The sequence below is a fragment of the Bombina bombina genome, chromosome 3 (genome assembly GCF_027579735.1).
Source record: "Bombina bombina isolate aBomBom1 chromosome 3, aBomBom1.pri, whole genome shotgun sequence".
Classification (NCBI taxonomy): Eukaryota; Metazoa; Chordata; class Amphibia; order Anura; family Bombinatoridae; genus Bombina; species Bombina bombina.
In genome coordinates this window covers 217,261,402-217,279,901 of record NC_069501.1, presented here as the reverse complement: position 1 = coordinate 217,279,901, position 18,500 = coordinate 217,261,402, and the positions used below count along the sequence as shown (strand labels likewise).

General features: G+C 38.9%; 1 protein-coding gene across 3 annotated transcripts in view; it reads left to right on the top strand.

Annotated features, from left to right (window-relative positions):
* Window positions 1–18,500, top strand: part of SSH2 (slingshot protein phosphatase 2) — a 479,353-nt gene that overhangs the window by 388,227 nt on the left and 72,626 nt on the right. For all 3 annotated transcript variants that reach the window (XM_053706138.1, XM_053706137.1, XM_053706139.1), the window contains one exon: window positions 1,458–1,561. In XM_053706138.1, the coding sequence (XP_053562113.1) occupies window positions 1,458–1,561 (104 nt within the window). The remainder of the gene's footprint in view (window positions 1–1,457; window positions 1,562–18,500) is intronic.

Genomic DNA, 18,500 nt, shown 5'->3' with positions numbered 1-18,500 from the left:
AAGCGAGGGAGTTAGGTTCCAGGCTCCTCTCAAAATTGTCATAAGTAACACCTAATACGTTATTTTTAAAACTTTGAAATGAAGACTTTAAATGCTAAACAGCATTATAAACCTAATAAAATATTCACACAACACAGAATATATAATTAAACTAAGTTAAATGAACAAAAACATTTGCTAAACAGCATTATAAACTTAATAAAATAACCACAACACAGACTTCACTTGCATTTTTCTGCAAACAGTTCTTTCTATGCATTCCAATCTGTACTGTTTTATAGACAGGGAGATCTTGTTCCTTTAAAAATCTGCTTGATAGCTCAGGTCTGGTTAAACTGATTAATTTCAGCTTGCTTGGCTTTGCTGCAACACAAGCGGACAGCTCCACCTACTGGCTATTTTAATAAATGCACTGCTTCTCAATGCTTTTCAATAGCAGTCACATGACTGGAAAAAAAGTGGTTATTCTGAAACAGTGTAAATTGAACCGTTGTAAACCGAGGGCCACCTGTACACGTTTTACCTCTGTAATTACCTTGTATCTAAGCATCAGCAGACTGCCCCCTTATTTCAGTTCTTTTGACAGACTTGCATTTTAGCCAATCAGAGCTGTCTCCATGGTAAATTCACGTGCATGAGCTCAATGTTATCTATATGAAACACGTGAACTAATGCCCTCTAGTGGTGAAAAACTAGATTAGAGGCGGCCTTCAAGGTCTGAGAAATTAGCATATGAACCTCCTAGATTTAGCTTTCAACTAAGAATACCAAGAGAACAAAGCAAAATTGGTGATAAAAGTAAATTGGAAAGTTGTTTAAAATTACATACCCTATTTGAAACATGAAAGTTTTTTTTTGGACTTGACTGTCCCTTTAAATCTAAATCCTGAAAGCAAAATTTGGAGTTTCATATCCCTTTAAGGCCCAACTGCCTACTGTACAGGAACATTTGTTTTACAAAAAAAATTTTTAAACCTTATGCATAACATACTTTTCATTAGAGACACTAAAGTCAAAACTAAACTCCCATGATTCATATAGAACATGCAATTTTAAACAACTTTCCAGTTTACTTCCATTATCAAATTGTCATTTTATGTGAACACTGAGCGTGTACAATATGAATCTGTGATTGGCTGAAGGCTGCCACATGATACGGGGTCAGGGAAATTAATGAAAATTTGTCAGAAAACCATCTACTGCTCGTTAGCAATTCAAAGCAAGCGTTATGCCATTGTCTTTTTAAATGAAACCGGGTAACATACAATTTCACGTAAAACAAATGTATCTAATGAAATATACTTCTTGCTTCAAAGAATACATTTAACTGCCAGATGCAATAACTGTTGTAAAATGAATTATAATTAAACCATTTGTTAAGCTTTTGAATGTCTTCCTATGGAATTGTTTAACTGTAGCTATAAGCATTTGTCACATTGTCACTTTTTTTTTTCTAGCATCAGTGAAAGTTTTCTGACGGTGAAAGGTGCAGCTCTATTCCTACCACGTGGAAATGGCTCATCCACCCCGCGAATTAACCACAAACGTAACAAACATGCAGGTAAGACTATGTTCCACGTTTGTGTTTTACTGAGGCAATTTTCATTGTATCTACTAAGAGAAAAGCACCATTTTCTATTAAAGTAATTGAAAACACAGACAGTTTATGCAGATAGCTGGGTGGTATGTTTAAATTAAAGGGACATTAAACTCAAAATATTGTCCCCCCTGAGAGGCTTGAGTGCATTCTATGGACCTTTCTACATTGGTTGATATCTGCAGGCACTTGTAGCTGTCCCTAATTGGCCACAGCAAAAGAAGTAAGATAAACACCATTAAAGAGGCTTTTAAGGGGGGGGGGGTCCTAAGCCTGCTAAATAGTGATTATTTCTCTAGTAAAATAATTTTTATTTTTAAAGTCTTCAAGATGCAAAAAATTGCTTTTTATCTCCCTTCAACCACGTATATAATAAAGCACTGACAGCTGTTATCATGTAACAGCCTTGCATCTGCTCTTTGTAACTAGAAATGTTGTCATTTTTAATTGGCATAAAGATGCCATCAATTCCTAACACTGATTTCAAGGGGTTGTGATATATGATAAATGCCCACATTTTGACGACTTGTTAAGTTACCAGTACTGAACCCCCTCCCCATTTTGTTGTTCTAGGCTGGGTAGCTTAAAATGCAGTCAGCTCTTTCAGAACATAAAACATTGTTTATAATGTAATGTTATAAATATGTTGCAGATGTATTTTTATATATATATATATATATATATATATATATATATATATATATATATATATATATATACACACACACACACACACACACACACACACACACACGCTGCACCCAGGTGGTAAATCGCCATAGAACAGGCTAACAATAGTATTGAGCCAGTTGTTAGTTCCTGTGAGTGTGCTTCTCTCTGTGTGTGTGTGTGTATGTATATATATATTTCTGTGTGTGTGTATGTATATATATATATATATATTTCTGTGTGTGTGTGTATATATATATTTCTGTGTGTGTGTGTGTGTGTACCACCTGCAGACACTGTAGAGAAAAAAAATGAAAGCTTCATAGCAAAGGTGGCTGTTCATGAGCACACACCTTGTACATAATAAACATGCTAGCAAGGTAAAGCACATTGTGCACTTTTATTTTATTCTGTTCCTGCAGCTCTTTTCAAATCTGTTCTCCTGTTTTAACAGTTTAAAGGACTAGTAAATACAGTAGATTTGCATAATCAACACATGCATGATAAAAAGACAATGCAATAGCACTTATACATAACTTTGAAAACTCATTTGAAGTTCAGACTATTTCCACTCCCCCTGTATCATGTGACAGACATCAGCCAATCATAAATCCATATAAATATATTCTGTGAATTATTGCACATGCTCAGTAGTAGCTGATGACTCAAAAGGTGTAAATAAAAAAAGACTGCACATTTTGTTAATGGAGGTAAATTGGAAAGTTGTTTAAAATTGCTGCTCTGAGTCATTAAGTTTAATTTTAAATTGCCAGCTCCTACTGAATATGTGCAATGGAAATAGACATAACTTTGAAATTTGTAATAAAAAAATCTAAATCTGAAGTTCAGACTAAGTGCTATTGCATTGTCATTTTATCATGCATTTGTTGATTATGCAAATCTACTGTATTGACTGGTCCTTTAAATATTTTTTTTCCATATTTTCTTGAAAATTTGGGCCCATTACTTATATTTCCATCTTAATGGGAGGAGAGTCCACTGCTTCATTCATTACTTGTGGGAATTAAGAACCTGGCCAGCAGGAGGAGGCAAATACACCCCAGCCAAAGGCTTAAATACCCCCCCCACCACCACCACCACTCCCCTCCATCCCCCAGTCATTCTTTGCCTTTCATCACAGGAGGTTGGCAGAGAAGTATCGGAAGACTTATCGGAGGATGATGCTTCTGGGGCAGAATCAGCTACTTCTAGGCCTCCGTCCATGGAGGAGCCTGATTTTAAGTTTAGGATGGAGCATTAGTGTTATTTGCTAAAGGAGGTGATTGCTATATTGGAGGTTCTGGAACGGAAACTAACGAAGGAACCTTCAATTCCTAAATTTGATAGAGTCTATAAGGACAGGGTAGTGCCCCAGGCTTTCCTGGTTCCAGTCAAAATGGTTAACATTATTAAGAATAAATGGGAGAAACTGGGTTCGTACTTTTCCCCCTCTTCTTCTTTTAAAAAGCTTTTCCCCGTTCCTTAGGCGCTGCTTGAACTGTGGGGAACTGTCCCTAAGGTGGATGGTGCTATCTCCACGCTCGCTAAAAGAACGACTATTCCGCTAGAGGATAGCTCCTCTTTCAATGAACCCATGGATAAAAAGATGGAGTCCATGTTGCGGAAGATGTTCCAACTCATGGGGTTCGTTTTTCAGCCGGTGGCGGAAGTTGCCCGCGGTGGCGGGTGCGGCTACCTACTGGTGTGACGCACTAGCAGCGATGGTCGAGGTAGAGACTCCTCTGGATGAAATTCTAGACCGAATTAAGGCCTTAAAGGTGGCATGTTCATTCATTTGTGATGCTAACATGCAGATTATTTGTCTGAATGCTAAGACATCAGGATTTTCTGTTTTAGCCCGCAGGTCTCTCTGGCTAAAGTCGTGGTCTGCTGACATGACCTCTAAGTCTTGTTTGCTTTCCCTCCCATTCAAGGGGAAAATTTTGTTTGGCCCGGGCCTGGATTCTATCATCTCTACGGTCACTGGTGGCAAGGGTGCCTTCTTGCCTCAGGATAAGAAGGCTAAACCAAAGGGATCTCAGTCTCAGTGTCCACAACCTGTCGCAAAGTCAGAGCAATCCAAGGGATCTTGGAAGCCATCTAACTCTTAGAACAAGTCCAAGCAGAACAAGAAGCCCACCAAATCGAAGTCGGCATGAAGGGGCGGCCCCCGGTCCGTCATCGGGTCATATAGGGGCAGACTATCTCTTTTTGCGGAAGCCTGGAGAAGAGACGTTATAGACCCTTGGGTTCTAGAGGTCACATCCCAGGGTTACAGGATAGGTTTCAAGTCTTCTCCACCCAGAGGCAGATTGCTCCTGTCAAACATATCTTCAAGACCAGAAAGGAGGGCACGTTCCGTTCAATTCTGGACCTAAAGGCCCTAAACAGATTTTTGTCAGTCCCATCGTTCAAGATGGAGACAATCAGGTCGATTTTGCCCTTGGTTCAAGAAGGGCAATTCATGACAACTATAGACCTGAAGGATGCTTACCTTCATGTTCCAATACACAAGGATCACTTCAGGTTTCTAAGGTTCGCCTTCCTGGACCAGCACTTTCAGTTTGTGGCCCTTCCGTTTGGTCTGGCGACTGCCCCCAAGGGTCTTCACAAAGGTTCTGTGAGCTCTTTTCGCAGTAGCGAGATCCAGAGGAATTGCAGTGACTCCTTATCTGGATGATATCCTGGTTCAGGCTCCATCCTACAGTCTTGTGGAGGATCATTCAAGAGCTCTTCTCCTCCTTCGGTCCCACGGGTGGAAGATAAATGAAGGAAAGAGCTCATTGGTCCCCAGCAACAGGGTGGAATTTCTGGGTAAGATAATAGATTCTTCAGTCATGAAGATATTTTTGACAGACCAGAGATGTTGCAAGCTTGCGTCCAACTATCTAGCTCTCCAGACATCGTCCAGGACATCTGTGGCCAGGTGTATGGAGTTGATCAGGCTCATGGTATCCAGCAAAGATTTAATTCCTTTTGCCAGGTTCCATCTCAGGCGCTCTTCAACTGTGCATGTGGAGACAATGGAAAGGCGATCATTCACATCTTTCCCAAAAGATATCTCTAAGCAGTCCGGTAAGGGTGTCCCTATCTTGGTGGATTATTATTACCTCTGTGACTTACATAAACCATCAGGGGGGGCGAGAAGCTTCCTATCCATGAGGGAAGTATCTTGGATTCTGGAGTGGGTGGAGACTCACAATTGTTCTCTATCAGCGATCCACATTCCAGGTGTGGACAACTGGGAAGCGGATTTTCTTAGCAGACAGACGTTTCATCCAGGGGCATGGTCCCACCATCCTGAGATGTTCATGGAGATCTGCACCAGATGGGGGATGCCGGAGATAGATCTCATGGCGTCCAGACTCAATTGCACGCTACCCAGATACGGGTCGCGATCCAGGTATCCCCAAGCGGAGCTGATAGATGCGTTGGCGGTACCCTGGAACTTCAATTTGATTTACATATTTCTACCGTTACCTCTTCTACCTCGGGTAGTGGCCCACATCAAGCAGGAGCAAGCTTCGGCTATTCTGATTGGCCGCGGATCTGGTGGTGATCTCCGCCGTGAAAGTTACCTTGTCGCAGGGATCTGCTGGTTCAAGGTCCCTTTCTACATCAAAATCTTGATTCTCTGAGTCTGACTTAGTCTTAGCCAAGAGAGAATTTTCGGAAACAGTGATTGACACTCACTCTCGTTCAGATCAGGAAGCTAGTCACTTGTCGCATGTGGGGAGGACCTACTTGTTCTGGTGTGAGGAACGAGGATATCCCTGGCATAAGTTCAGGATATCCAGGATCTTGGCTTTTCTCCAGGACGGTCAGGATAAAGGTCTTGCCGCCAGTTCCCTAAGGGGACAGATTTTGGCTTTATCCGTACTGTTGCATAGGAAGCTTGCAGAGCTTCCAGACATTCAGTCCTTTGTTCAGGCTCTGGTTAGGATCAGATATGTCTTCTGGAATCCGGCTCCTCCTTGGAGCTTAAACTTGGTTCTGAAGGTTTTGCAGAGGGCTCCGTTTGAGCCTATGCATACTCTTGACATTAAGGTTCTTTCATGGAAAGTCCTGTTACTACTGGCTATTGCCTCGGCATGCAGAGTCTCTGAGCTGGCGGCCTTGCAATGTGAGCCTCCCTACTTGGTTTTTCATGCCGATAAGGCTGTTCTTCGCACTGGATTGGGATTCCTTCCCAAGGTAGTGTTGAGTCGTAACATCAATCAGGAAATAGTGGTTCCTTCTTTGTGTCCTAATGCTTCTTCTTCGAAGGAGAGGTTACTTCATAATTTGGACATGGTTCGGGCGTTGAAGTTTTATCTTCAGGCCACAAAAGGGTTTAGACAGAAGCGCAGGGGGCAAAGGGCCTCTGCTTCTTCTCTATCATTTTGGTTGAGGAGTATGATCCATCTGGTATATTATGGCTGACTCGACTAGAGCTGTGGCCTCTTCTTGGGCCTTTAAGAATGAGGCCTCTATGGAACAGATTTGTAAGGCGGCTACTTGGTCTTCCTTACATACTTTTGCAAAGTTTTATAAATTTGATGTTTTTACTTTGGCGGAAGCAGCTTTTGGGAGAGCGGTTTTGCAGGCTGTGGTGCCCTCAGTATAGGGTCCGCCTCCTTTACCCTTCCGTTTTCTCCATTAAGTGTCCTCTGGAGCTTGGGTATTTGTTCCCACAAGTAATGAATGAAGCAGTGGACTCTCCTCCCATTAAGATGGAAAACATAAATTATGCTTACCTGATAATTTAATTTCTTCTACTAGCTACGACGAGTCCACGGATTCATCCTTACTTGTGGGATATTATCCTCCTGCTAACAGGAAGTGGCAATGAGCACCACAGCAGAGCTGTATATATAGCTCCTCCCTTCTCTCCACCCCCAGTCATTCTCTTTGCCTATGCTAGTAATAGGAAGAGGTAAAGTGAAAGAGGTTTTAAAATGATAGTTTTTAGTTGCTATCTCTTCTGCTCGACGAGTTTCTGAGCTTTCTTCGTTACAATGTGACTCGCCTTATCTTATATTCCATTCTGATAAGGTGGTTTTGCGTACTAAACCTGGATTCCTTCCTAAGGTTTTTTCAAATAAGAATATTAATCAGGAAATTGATGTTCCTTCTCTGTGTCCTAATCCTTCTTCTAAGAAGGAGCGTCTGTTACATAACTTGGACGTGGTTCGTGCCTTGAAGTTTTATTTACAAGCGACCAAGGATTTCCGTCAAACATCTTCTCTATTTGTTGTTTATTCTGGAAAGCATAGGGGTCAAAAAGCTATGGCTACCTCTCTTTCTTTTTGGCTGAAAAGCATCATCCGTTTGGCATACGAGACTGCTGGACAGCAGCCTCCTGAAAAAATTACAGCTCATCCTACTAGAGCGGTGGCTTCCACATGGGCTTTTAAAAACGATGCTTCTGTTGAACAGATTTGTAAGGCTGCGACTTGGTCCTCCCTTCATACCTTTTCCAAATTTTCCAAATTTGATACTTTTGCTTCTTCTGAGGCTATTTTTGGGAGAAAAGTTCTTCAAGCAGTGGTGCCTTCTGTTTAGGTATCTGTCTTGTCCCTCCCGTTCATCCGTGTCCTGTTGCTTTGGTATTGTATCCCACAAGTAAGGATGAATCCGTGGACTCGTCGTATCTAGTAGAAGAAAAGGAAATTTATGCTTACCTGATAAATTGATTTCTCCTACGATACGAGTCCACGGCCCTCCCTGTCATATTAGACAGATTATATTTTTGTTTCAAAACTTCAGTCACCTCTGCACCTTTTAGCTTTTCTTTTCTCTTCCTATACCTTTGGTCGAATGACTGGGGGTGGAGAGAATGGAGGAGCTATATATACAGCTCTGCTGTGGTGCTCTTTGCCACTTCCTGTTAGCAGGAGGATAATATCCCACAAGTAAGGATGAATCCGTGGACTTGTATCGTAGAAGAAATCAATTTATCAGGTAAGCATAAATTTCCTTTTTCATCGATGGGAGGAGAGTCCACTGCACCCGCCCGTTTCTCCGATGGGCGGACCTAAATTTATATTAATCTTCTGGCACCATTTATACCCTGATATTTCTCCTACTGTTCCTTGTTCCCTTGGCAGAATGACTGGGGGATGAGGGGAGTTGGGGAGGTATTTAAGCCTTTGGCTGGGGTGTCTTTGCCTCCTCCTGGTTGCCAGGTTCTTTATTCCCACAAGTAATGAATGAAGCAGTGGACTCTCCTCCCATTGATGGAAATGAAATGATCAGTTAAGCATAATTTATATATTTTTTTAAAGCTTTAGTAGTTATATTCTTCTAATTCTTTTTAGCAGATATGAATATTGCTGAGATCTTATCGCTGTTACATGGAAGTATCTTTAGTTCATTATAAGGTATTCATAGACCTTCTCGCAAGTTGCTACAAGTTTAAGCCCTGCATATAACCCTGTCTTGGAATATGACTAATTACAAAATTGTGGTAAAGAACAATTAGGTGACTTATTGATCAAGATTTACCTTTTGCTGCACCCAGGAGAGATGAATACACAAACTCGAGTTTATACAATGCTGGCAAGTGCTTGCCGATTCCTACAAAGTATAGGTTGGGGCTCCGGTAAGCATTTACTTAAAAATAAGGGCTAAACATGCAGAGGTCCGTCTTACCTTTGAAATAGTAATATAAAATGGTAAACTGTATATATAAAAAAAAACTCTACAATATACTTTCGTTATTTATTTTGTCCCCTTCTATAATTCCATTCTGAAATTGTGAGCTTTTCAGTTCCTGTTAGAAATGAAAGTGGAGAACACTGTTATATTCCACACTGCCATCGGCTGCACACTCTAGTGACCTATTTATAACTGTCCCTAATTGGCCACCCCAGAAAAGGTATCCTAAGTTACAACATGGCAGCTTCCATTGTTTTATAGACACTAAAACTTTGCAATTACTTTGTCAGTATTTAAACACTGACTGAAACGTTAAAAAATACATCAATGTTATTCTCAAACTAATCTTTTCTTTGAATGCTTCATTCTACCTACCATTATATAGTTTTTAATGTCCCTTTAAACATGGGAACACGTAACCTAAATGGACAGCTTGTTTGTTTTCCTTGCCTCTAAAAGTAGCATTGTAAAATGTCTTAAAGTTTGAAGCAGAGATTTTGTTATTATTCTTGTATAGTATGTTTAAGTTCACCAGAAGAGCTGAGAAAGTTGTATTTGAATATAGATATAGGGAGAATAACCTAAAAAGTTAGGAGCTAGGGGTAAAATTCTAGGAGCCAGTGGTTTCCTGGCTCCTGGGTTTGTCGAGCCCTACCCTAAGATGTTTTGTGCATAAATATTCCTGTAAATTTCAATATCAAAATGAATATCTTAAAGTTGAAGGAGACAGCTTGTAATTACATTTTTTTAACCCTTTGACGCCATTAGGACATTCCATGGCATCCTAAAAGTTTTCACAGCTTAATGACATAAAAAGAGGCAGAATAAATAATGAAAATATATTGTAAAGTTTACATTACTAAAAAGTTTATATAAAAATCATAAGGTTTTTACTGTCCCTTTAACCTTTTTCGTGCAGTTAGTGACATCAGAGGAAAACAGTCTTGAAGTGCAGAACTGTGAATCACATTTTACTAATGTATACAGATTCTTACAATTTCATTTTTAGTAATTGGTTGAGGGGAAGTGATTGACTTATTAATCATTTCTGAAGCCTGCCCTGGGCTTCTGTCACTTATGAATGTTTGTACGCTATTACAGAATGTTTTGTTTTTTTTTTTGTTTTTTTTTTAAATAAAACTGTTTTCAGCTTTAAAATGTCATAGGAGGATCACTCTGCAGTGACTGTGCTGTCTAAAAGTAAATCTAATATGGACGTCTTACTGTTAGAACATTTTGCCTTCTTTTTGAGCTACAACTGTTTCTTACCAGCAGCCATTTTTTTAAACGTAAATCTTAAGGGGGGATTTATATTTTCATAGCTGAGAAAATGAATGGTTTAAATTAATGTTTCATATTTCATGAGGTCCCACATCTAAGACTGTTTAAATTCTAATCATATGTAGCCATAAGAAATCGGTAAATCCTGTTGCTATAGTAACATTTTGTTTGCAAATACAATTTTTTGTAACATGTATCTAGTGTAATGACTTCATGTAATCCAATTTTACTGGAAGCTGTGAGGGGATGCAAGGTTTCCCTCATCAGCAATATTGCTATGTAAGGAAGGTGTGTGCATAATATATATATGAGATGAGAGAGAGAGAGAGACTGAGAGACGGATGCTTCTGTCTAATTTTGCACTGGCTTGTATGCCGTTGCTTTTAAAGTTTTTTTGAATAAACTACTAACTTTTAAGCCGGAACAGTGTTCTAGATGTCTTTTTGTATATATAATGTGTGAGTATATATATATAATGTGTGTGTGTGTGTGTGTGTGTGTGTGTATGTATATATATATATATATATATATATATATATATATATATATATATAATGTGTGTGTGTGTCTATGTATATATATATATTTATATAAAATGTGTGTGTGTGTATATATATATATATATATATATATATATATATATATATATATATATATATATATATATATATATATATAATGTGTGTGTGTGTATATATATATATATATATATATATATATATATATAATGTGTGTGTGTGTGTATGTATATATATATATATATATAAAATGTGTGTGTGTATGATTTAGATAGAGCATGTAGTTTTAAGAGACTTTCCCATTTACTACCAAATTGCACACAGTCCTTTTTATATGCACATTTTCTAAGGCACCAGCTACTGCTGAGCATTTAAATTAGTTCACTGTGTTTACGTATATCAGTCTGTGATTGGCTGATGACTTTTACGTGATACAGGGGGCTGGCAAATTGAAGTACATTTTTAAATTTGTTAGAAAACAAAATACTTCTGATTTAAAATTCAGATTAAGTGCTGTTGCGTTGGCTTTTGTTGTTATGCTCTTGCCCCAAGGCAGAGCATGCTGTTTTCTGCGATGTCATCGCAGAAAATGCTGCATGTTTGCAGAAAGAACGGGACACATGCAGGAACTGCTAGCACTTGTGCTTTGCAGCGCTGCTCCACATAACGCTGTTCTCTTAAAACTTAGATGTGCTCTGTCTGAACTGTGTACGTTTTCCTGAACACAGTGTAGCCAGAGCAAAGCCTTGTTTGAAGAATACAGTCAAATATGGAGCAGTGCTGCAAAGCGGCTGAGCATTGATTGTTGACTGTCTCTCTGGAATTTTCAACCCCACCCCTAGCCTTCCCTAGTCTGCATACATGTGACTCCTGAATGTAAGACTTTCTTGTGCAAAATGCAACTTTTTATTATTATATATATTTTATGTGATTACTTTAATTGTGATTTTAGACCAACACTAAATTAAACAAATTTATTCAAAAGACATTTTAAAAACTTAACTAAATTTCTCCTGTGCAGCTAATTTGCAATGCATTTTTTTAGCTGCTGCAATATATTATAAAACTTAAAAATTGGTCTCCAGTTATTCAACACATTACAAATGATCTGGTGCTTTGGTGTAAATGTCTAATTTAAAGGGATAGTATACACCAATTTTCATATAACTGCATGTAATAGACACTACTATAAAGAAGAATATGCACAGATAATTTATCTAAATATCCAGTATAAAACCTTTTAAAAACTTACTTAGAAGCTCCCAGTTTAGCACTGCTGATGAGGTTAGTCTGGGACACCCAGAATACATCTATTTGTTTTTGTGAAAAGCCCTATAATATTTAATTCCGCTAATATAGCACGTTCGTCCCTTCATTTTAACCAGGTGTGTGTATATATATATATATATATATATATATATATATATATATATATATATATATATATATAGAAGAAGAAGGGCACTCTCAGGATTTGTATAGAAGGAAAATATTTTCTTTATTTAAAAAAGAATAAAAAACAGAGGCGCCACCATGGCCTAATATCGCCAGTACAGGTAAAATGAGCAGCAATATGAGAATGTGAATACTCACAAACATAAGGCACCCCACTGGTGCTAGTAGAGCAGACTGACACTTCTCAGTGGTTCAGCACACTGTATCCAAAGCGCAGAGACAGTCAGGAATCCTCTGACACTCCAATGTATATGTGCCTATGGATAAAGGAAAAAGCAACACGACATGGCCCAATATCATCAAGACAAGGGGAAAATAATACCAATTGCTTGCACTTACAAGATGGTGGGCACCTGCAGGTGCAATCTCAGCAAACTGGAGCCAAAACGTCGCCCAGTAGACTTAAAACAGCAATCCTCAACAGGAACCAGGATCAACGATATAATTTATCACAGGAGGTTAAAAAAATACACACAATAGCAAGTGTATAAAAGTATAAAAAGTCTTTATTAACACAGCAACTAGTTTCTCAGCTGTCCACATTTTAGATTTTTTAGGGTTTTATTTATAGTTTTATAATTGTTGCTATTATCATATTTCTAGATTTAGGCCTGTGTTTTTTTCTGTCGAGACATTACAAGCACTACCATATCACCTATTATATTGGAACTGAGGAAGCGCCCCCTAAGGGCGTGGTGTGTCCACTGAGTACACACCACTCTCTCCATACATATTTTCTTTATTTAGTTGAATCACTAATACATGGTCGACGTTTCGGCCCTCAGTTGGGCCTTCATCGGGACAAGTATAATCTTGCAAATGCCGAGTGGCAAAGATCACAGATCCATAGAGACAAGACTCGTCTCTTTGGATCTGTGATCTTTGCCACTCGGCATTTGCAAGATTATACTTGTCCCGATGAAGGCCCAACTGAGGGCCGAAACGTCGACCATGTATTAGTGATTCAACTAAATAAAGAAAATATTTTCCTTCTATACAAATCCTGAGAGTGCCCTTCTTTTACACTGATATCTACATTCATTATTCATACGGATTGCACCCAGGTTGTGGCTGCTCCACCTGATTGGAGTGCTGGGCTACAGGCTATTTGACTATATATATATATATATATATATATATATATATATATATATATATATATATATATATATATATATATATATATATATATATATATATATATATATATATATAGGCAAAAAGAGTCAGTTGCACTCTCACAAACAGTTCTCCAAGGGCCAGGGTGCTAGAGTAGTTGAAATGTAGCAAAACAGGAAACAGCACTCTCTGGACTTAAGTAAAAAACAAGTAGTTTATTCAGTAACGTTTCGGGGAATGCTCCCCTTCATCAGACCCTATGAAGGGGAGCATTCCCCGAAACGTTACTGAATAAACTACTTGTTTTTTACTTAAGTCCAGAGAGTGCTGTTTCCTGTTTTGCTATATATATATATATATATATATATATTTTTTTTTTTTACTATATCCTGGAGATCTTTGCGCTTTATGTGGTGATCATTCTAGTGGAATATATTACTATTTCTCTTGTTAAGTGTATTCAGTCCACGGATCATCCATTACTTATGGGATATATTCCCTTCCCAACAGGAAGTTGCAAGAGGATCACCCAAAGCAGAGCTGCTATATAGCTCCTCCCCTCCACGTCATATCCAGTCATTCTCTTGCAACACTCAACATAGTAGGAAGGTGTGAGAGGAGTGTGGAGTTTTTATACTTAATTATTTCTTCAATCAAAAGTTTGTTATTTTAAATGGCACCGGAGTGTGCTGTTTTTTCTCTCAGGCAGTATTTAGAAGAAGAATCTGCCTGCGTTTTCTATGATCTTAGCAGAAGTAACTAAGATCCACCGGCTGTTCTCGCACATTCTGAGGAGTGGGGTAACTTCAGAAAGGGAATAGCATGCGGGGTTCCCTGCAGATGAGTTATGTGCAGTAAAATATTTTTCTAAGGAATGGAATTGACTAAGAAAATACTGCTGATACCGATGTAATGTAAGTACAGCCTTAAATGCAGTAGTAATGACTGGTATCAGGCTGATGATTGTATGTGCAGTAAAGTAATTTTCTAAGGAATGGAATTTGACTAAGAAAATGCTGTTAATACTGAAGTAATATATGAGCCTTAACTGCAGTAGAAGCAACTGGTAGCAGGCTTATTGATAACACTACATAACTTTTAAAATGTATGTTTAAAACTTTTACTGGCATGTTATTCGTTTTTGTGAGGTACTTTGGTGATAAATCTTTTGGGGCATGATTTTTTCCACATGGCTGACGTATATTTCTGCATAGAAACAGTTAACTGAGGTTTCCCACTGTTGTAATATGAGTGGGAGGGGCCTATTTTAGCGCTTTTTTGCGTAGTAAAAATTCAGTCACAGTCTTCCTGCTTCTTCCTCCTTGATCCAGGACGTCTCTAGAGAGCTCAGGGGTCTTCAAAATTCATTTTGAGGGAGGTAATCAGTCACAGCAGACCTGTGACAGTGTGTTTGACTGTGATAAAAACGTTAATTGTTAAATTGATTATTTTCAGTCGGACAACATCACGACTGTGGCTTACATCAACCATCAAGGGGGAACCAGGAGTTCCCTAGCGATGTTAGAAGTCTCAAAGATAATTCGCTGGGCAGAGTCTCACTCTTGCCACCTGTCAGCGATCTACATCCCAGGCGTGGAGAACTGGGAGGCGGACTTTCTAAGTCGCCAGACTTTTCATCCGGGGGAGTGGGAACTTCATCCGGAGGTCTTCGCTCAACTGATTCATCGTTGGGGCAAACCAGAACTGGATCTCATGGCGTCTCGCCAGAACGCCAAGCTTCCTTGTTACGGATCCAGGTCCAGGGACCCGGGAGCGGCGCTGATAGATGCTCTAGCAGCCCCTTGGGTTTTCAACATGGCTTATGTGTTTCCACCATTTCCGCTGCTACCTCGACTGATTGCCAAGATCAGACAAGAGAGAGCATCTGTGATTCTGATAGCACCTGCGTGGCCACGCAGGACCTGGTATGCAGACTTAGTGGACGTGTCGTCCTGTCCACCATGGTCTCTGCCTCTGAGACAGGACCTTCTCATTCAGGGTCCTTTCCATCATCCAAATCTAATTTCTCTGAGGCTGACTGCATGGAGATTGAACGCTTGATCCTATCAAAGCGTGGCTTCTCGGAGTCGGTTATTGATACCTTAATACAGGCTCAGAAACCTGTTACCAGAAAAATTTACCATAAAATATGGCGGAAATATTTATATTGGTGTGAATCCAAGAGTTACTCATGGAGTAAGGTTAGGATTCCTAGGATATTGTCTTTTCTACAAGAAGGTTTAGAAAAGGGTTTATCTGCTAGTTCGTTGAAGGGACAGATTTCTGCTCTGTCTATTCTTTTACACAAACGTCTGGCAGAAGTTCCAGACGTCCAGGCTTTTTGTCAGGCTTTGGCTAGGATTAAGCCTGTGTTTAAGACTGTTGCTCCTCCGTGGAGCTTAAACTTGGTTCTTAAAGTTCTTCAAGAGGTTCCGTTTGAACCCCTTCATTCCATTGATATTAAGCTTTTATCTTGGAAAGTTCTGTTTTTGATGGCTATTTCCTCTGCTCGAAGAGTCTCTGAGTTATCTGCCTTACATTGTGGTTCTCCTTACCTGATTTTCCATTCAGACAAGGTAGTTCTGCGTACTAAACCTGGGTTTTTACCTAAGGTAGTTTCTAACAGGAATATCAATCAGGAGATTGTTGTTCCATCATTATGTCCTAATCCTTCTTCAAAGAAGGAACGACTTTTGCATAATCTGGACGTAGTCCGTGCCCTGAAGTTCTATTTACAGGCAACTAAAGATTTTCGTCAAACTTCTTCCCTGTTTGTCGTGTACTCTGGACAGAGGAGAGGTCAAAAAGCTTCGGCAACCTCTCTCTCCTTTTGGCTTCGTAGCATAATACGTTTAGCCTATGAGACTGCTGGACAGCAGCCCCCTGAAAGAATTAGAGCTCATTCCACTAGAGCTGTGGCTTCCACCTGGGCCTTTAAGAATGAGGCCTCTGTTGAACAGATTTGCAAGGCTGCAACTTGGTCTTCACTTCACTTTTTCAAAATTTTACAAATTTGACACTTTTGCTTCTTCGGAGGCTGTTTTTGTGAGAAAGGTTCTACAGGCAGTGGTTCCTTCCGTTTAAGTTCCTGCCTTGTCCCTCCCATCATCCGTGTACTTTAGCTTTGGTATTGGTATCCCATAAGTAATGGATGATCCGTGGACTGAATACACTTAACAAGAGAAAACATAATTTATGCTTACCTGATAAATTTATTTCTCTTGTAGTGTATTCAGTCCACGGCCCGCCCTGTCTTTTTTAAGGCAGATCTAAATTATAATTAGAACTCCAGTCACCACTGCTCCCTATGGTTTCTCCTTTCTTGTCTTGTTTCGGTCGAATGACTGGATATGACGTGGAGGGGAGGAGCTATATAGCAGCTCTGCTTTGGGTGATCCTCTTGCAACTTCCTGTTGGGAAGGGAATATATCCCATAAGTAATGGATGATCCGTGGACTGAATACACTACAAGAGAAATAAATTTATCAGGTAAGCATAAATTATGGTTTTTTGAGACACTGACTACAGACCGGCTCAGACTCCACAGCTGCAGATCTCAATACACTCACTCATTTGCTCCCCAGCGTCTTACCGGACAGCGAGCAAGTAACAGGTACCTTTGAGACATTCTCTTTTATTTTAGTCTCTGTGTGCGCTTTTACATACAAAGTGTTCAACTATATATATATATATATATATATATATATATATATATACGTATTCACAAGAAATATGTATACTCCATGCATCAATAGATATTTGAGTTAAAGGAACACTGAACCCAATTTTTTTTCTTTTGCGATTCAGATAGAGCAGCAATTTTAAGCAACTTTCTAATTTACTCCTATTAACTATTTTTCTTTGTTCTCTTGCTATCTTTATTTGAAAAAAGAAGGCATCTAAGCTTATTTGGGGGGTTCAGAACGCTGGACAGCACTTTTTTATTGGTGGATGAATTTATCCACAAATCAGCAAGGACAACCCAGGCTGTTCTGCAAAAATGGGCTGGCATCTAAACTTACATTCTTGCATTTCAAATAAAGATACCAAGAGAATGAAGAAAATTTGATAATAGGAGTAAATTAGAAAGTTGCTTAAAATTTCATGCTCTATCTAAATAACGAAAGAAAAAAAATTGGGTTCAGTGTCCCTTTAATTCTTTAAAGACTTAAGAGATGGTCACTGAGAGACAAGTCATTCGTAATATAAGTGACTGCACATTAAAGGGACGTGAAACCCAAAAGTTTTCTTTTGTGATTCAGGAAATGCATACAATTCTTAAAACATGACTCGACAAACCCAGGAGCCTTGGAGCCAATGGTTCCTAGAAGTTTACACCTGGCTCCTAACTATTTGGGTTATTCTCCATATATCTATATACAAATAGCATTGTCTGGTCTGGCTCCTAAAAGTATTTCTGGCTCCTAAATATTTTTACTGGATCCTAACCTTTAAACAGGTTTTTTAACCCCTGTACTTTTCAACATTTCCAATGTACTTATCAAATTTGCATTGTTCTCCTGGTATTTGTTGAAGAGATACCTAGGTAGGTAGCAATGCTTGTCTGAAGCATTACATGGCAGGAAAAAGTGCCGCCATCTAGTACTCTTGTAAATGGATAACATTCTTGCAAAACTGCTGCCATATAGTGCTGCGGACATGTGCCTGCTCCTGATCTTACTGCTTCTCAATAAGGGATAACAAGACAATGAAGACAATTTGATAATAGATGTAAATTGGAAAATTGTTTAAAATTGCATGTTTTATCTGAATCATAAAAGGAAAACATTTCTGCTATAAACATTTTTGCAAAATCTGGTGCCAGATGGCAGACACATACATAGCTCATCTAGGATTACTCTTTAACAAAGGATACCAAGAGAACTAAGCAAACTTGGAAAGTTATATATAATTTGATGCTCTCTCCATTACAATTTGTTTAGTTTGGATTTTCCTTTTCTTTTATGTTTTTTAAAGGACCATTAAACTTGACATTTCAACAATGCATACAGTGAAAGATGTTTGTAGTATACATTCATGCAGCCTTTTGATGTAAAATACAGAGAGGCGTGGGTTAATACTTTAAGACAATTTATGCAAGCTTTTGTTTACTTTTTCCTGCCTCCCTAAGCTTCTATGGTGTCACATGCTTTTAAAAGGTGAATTATCAGTTTTGGATCTACACTCATGATAGGCAAATCATTATTTGCAATCATTTAAAG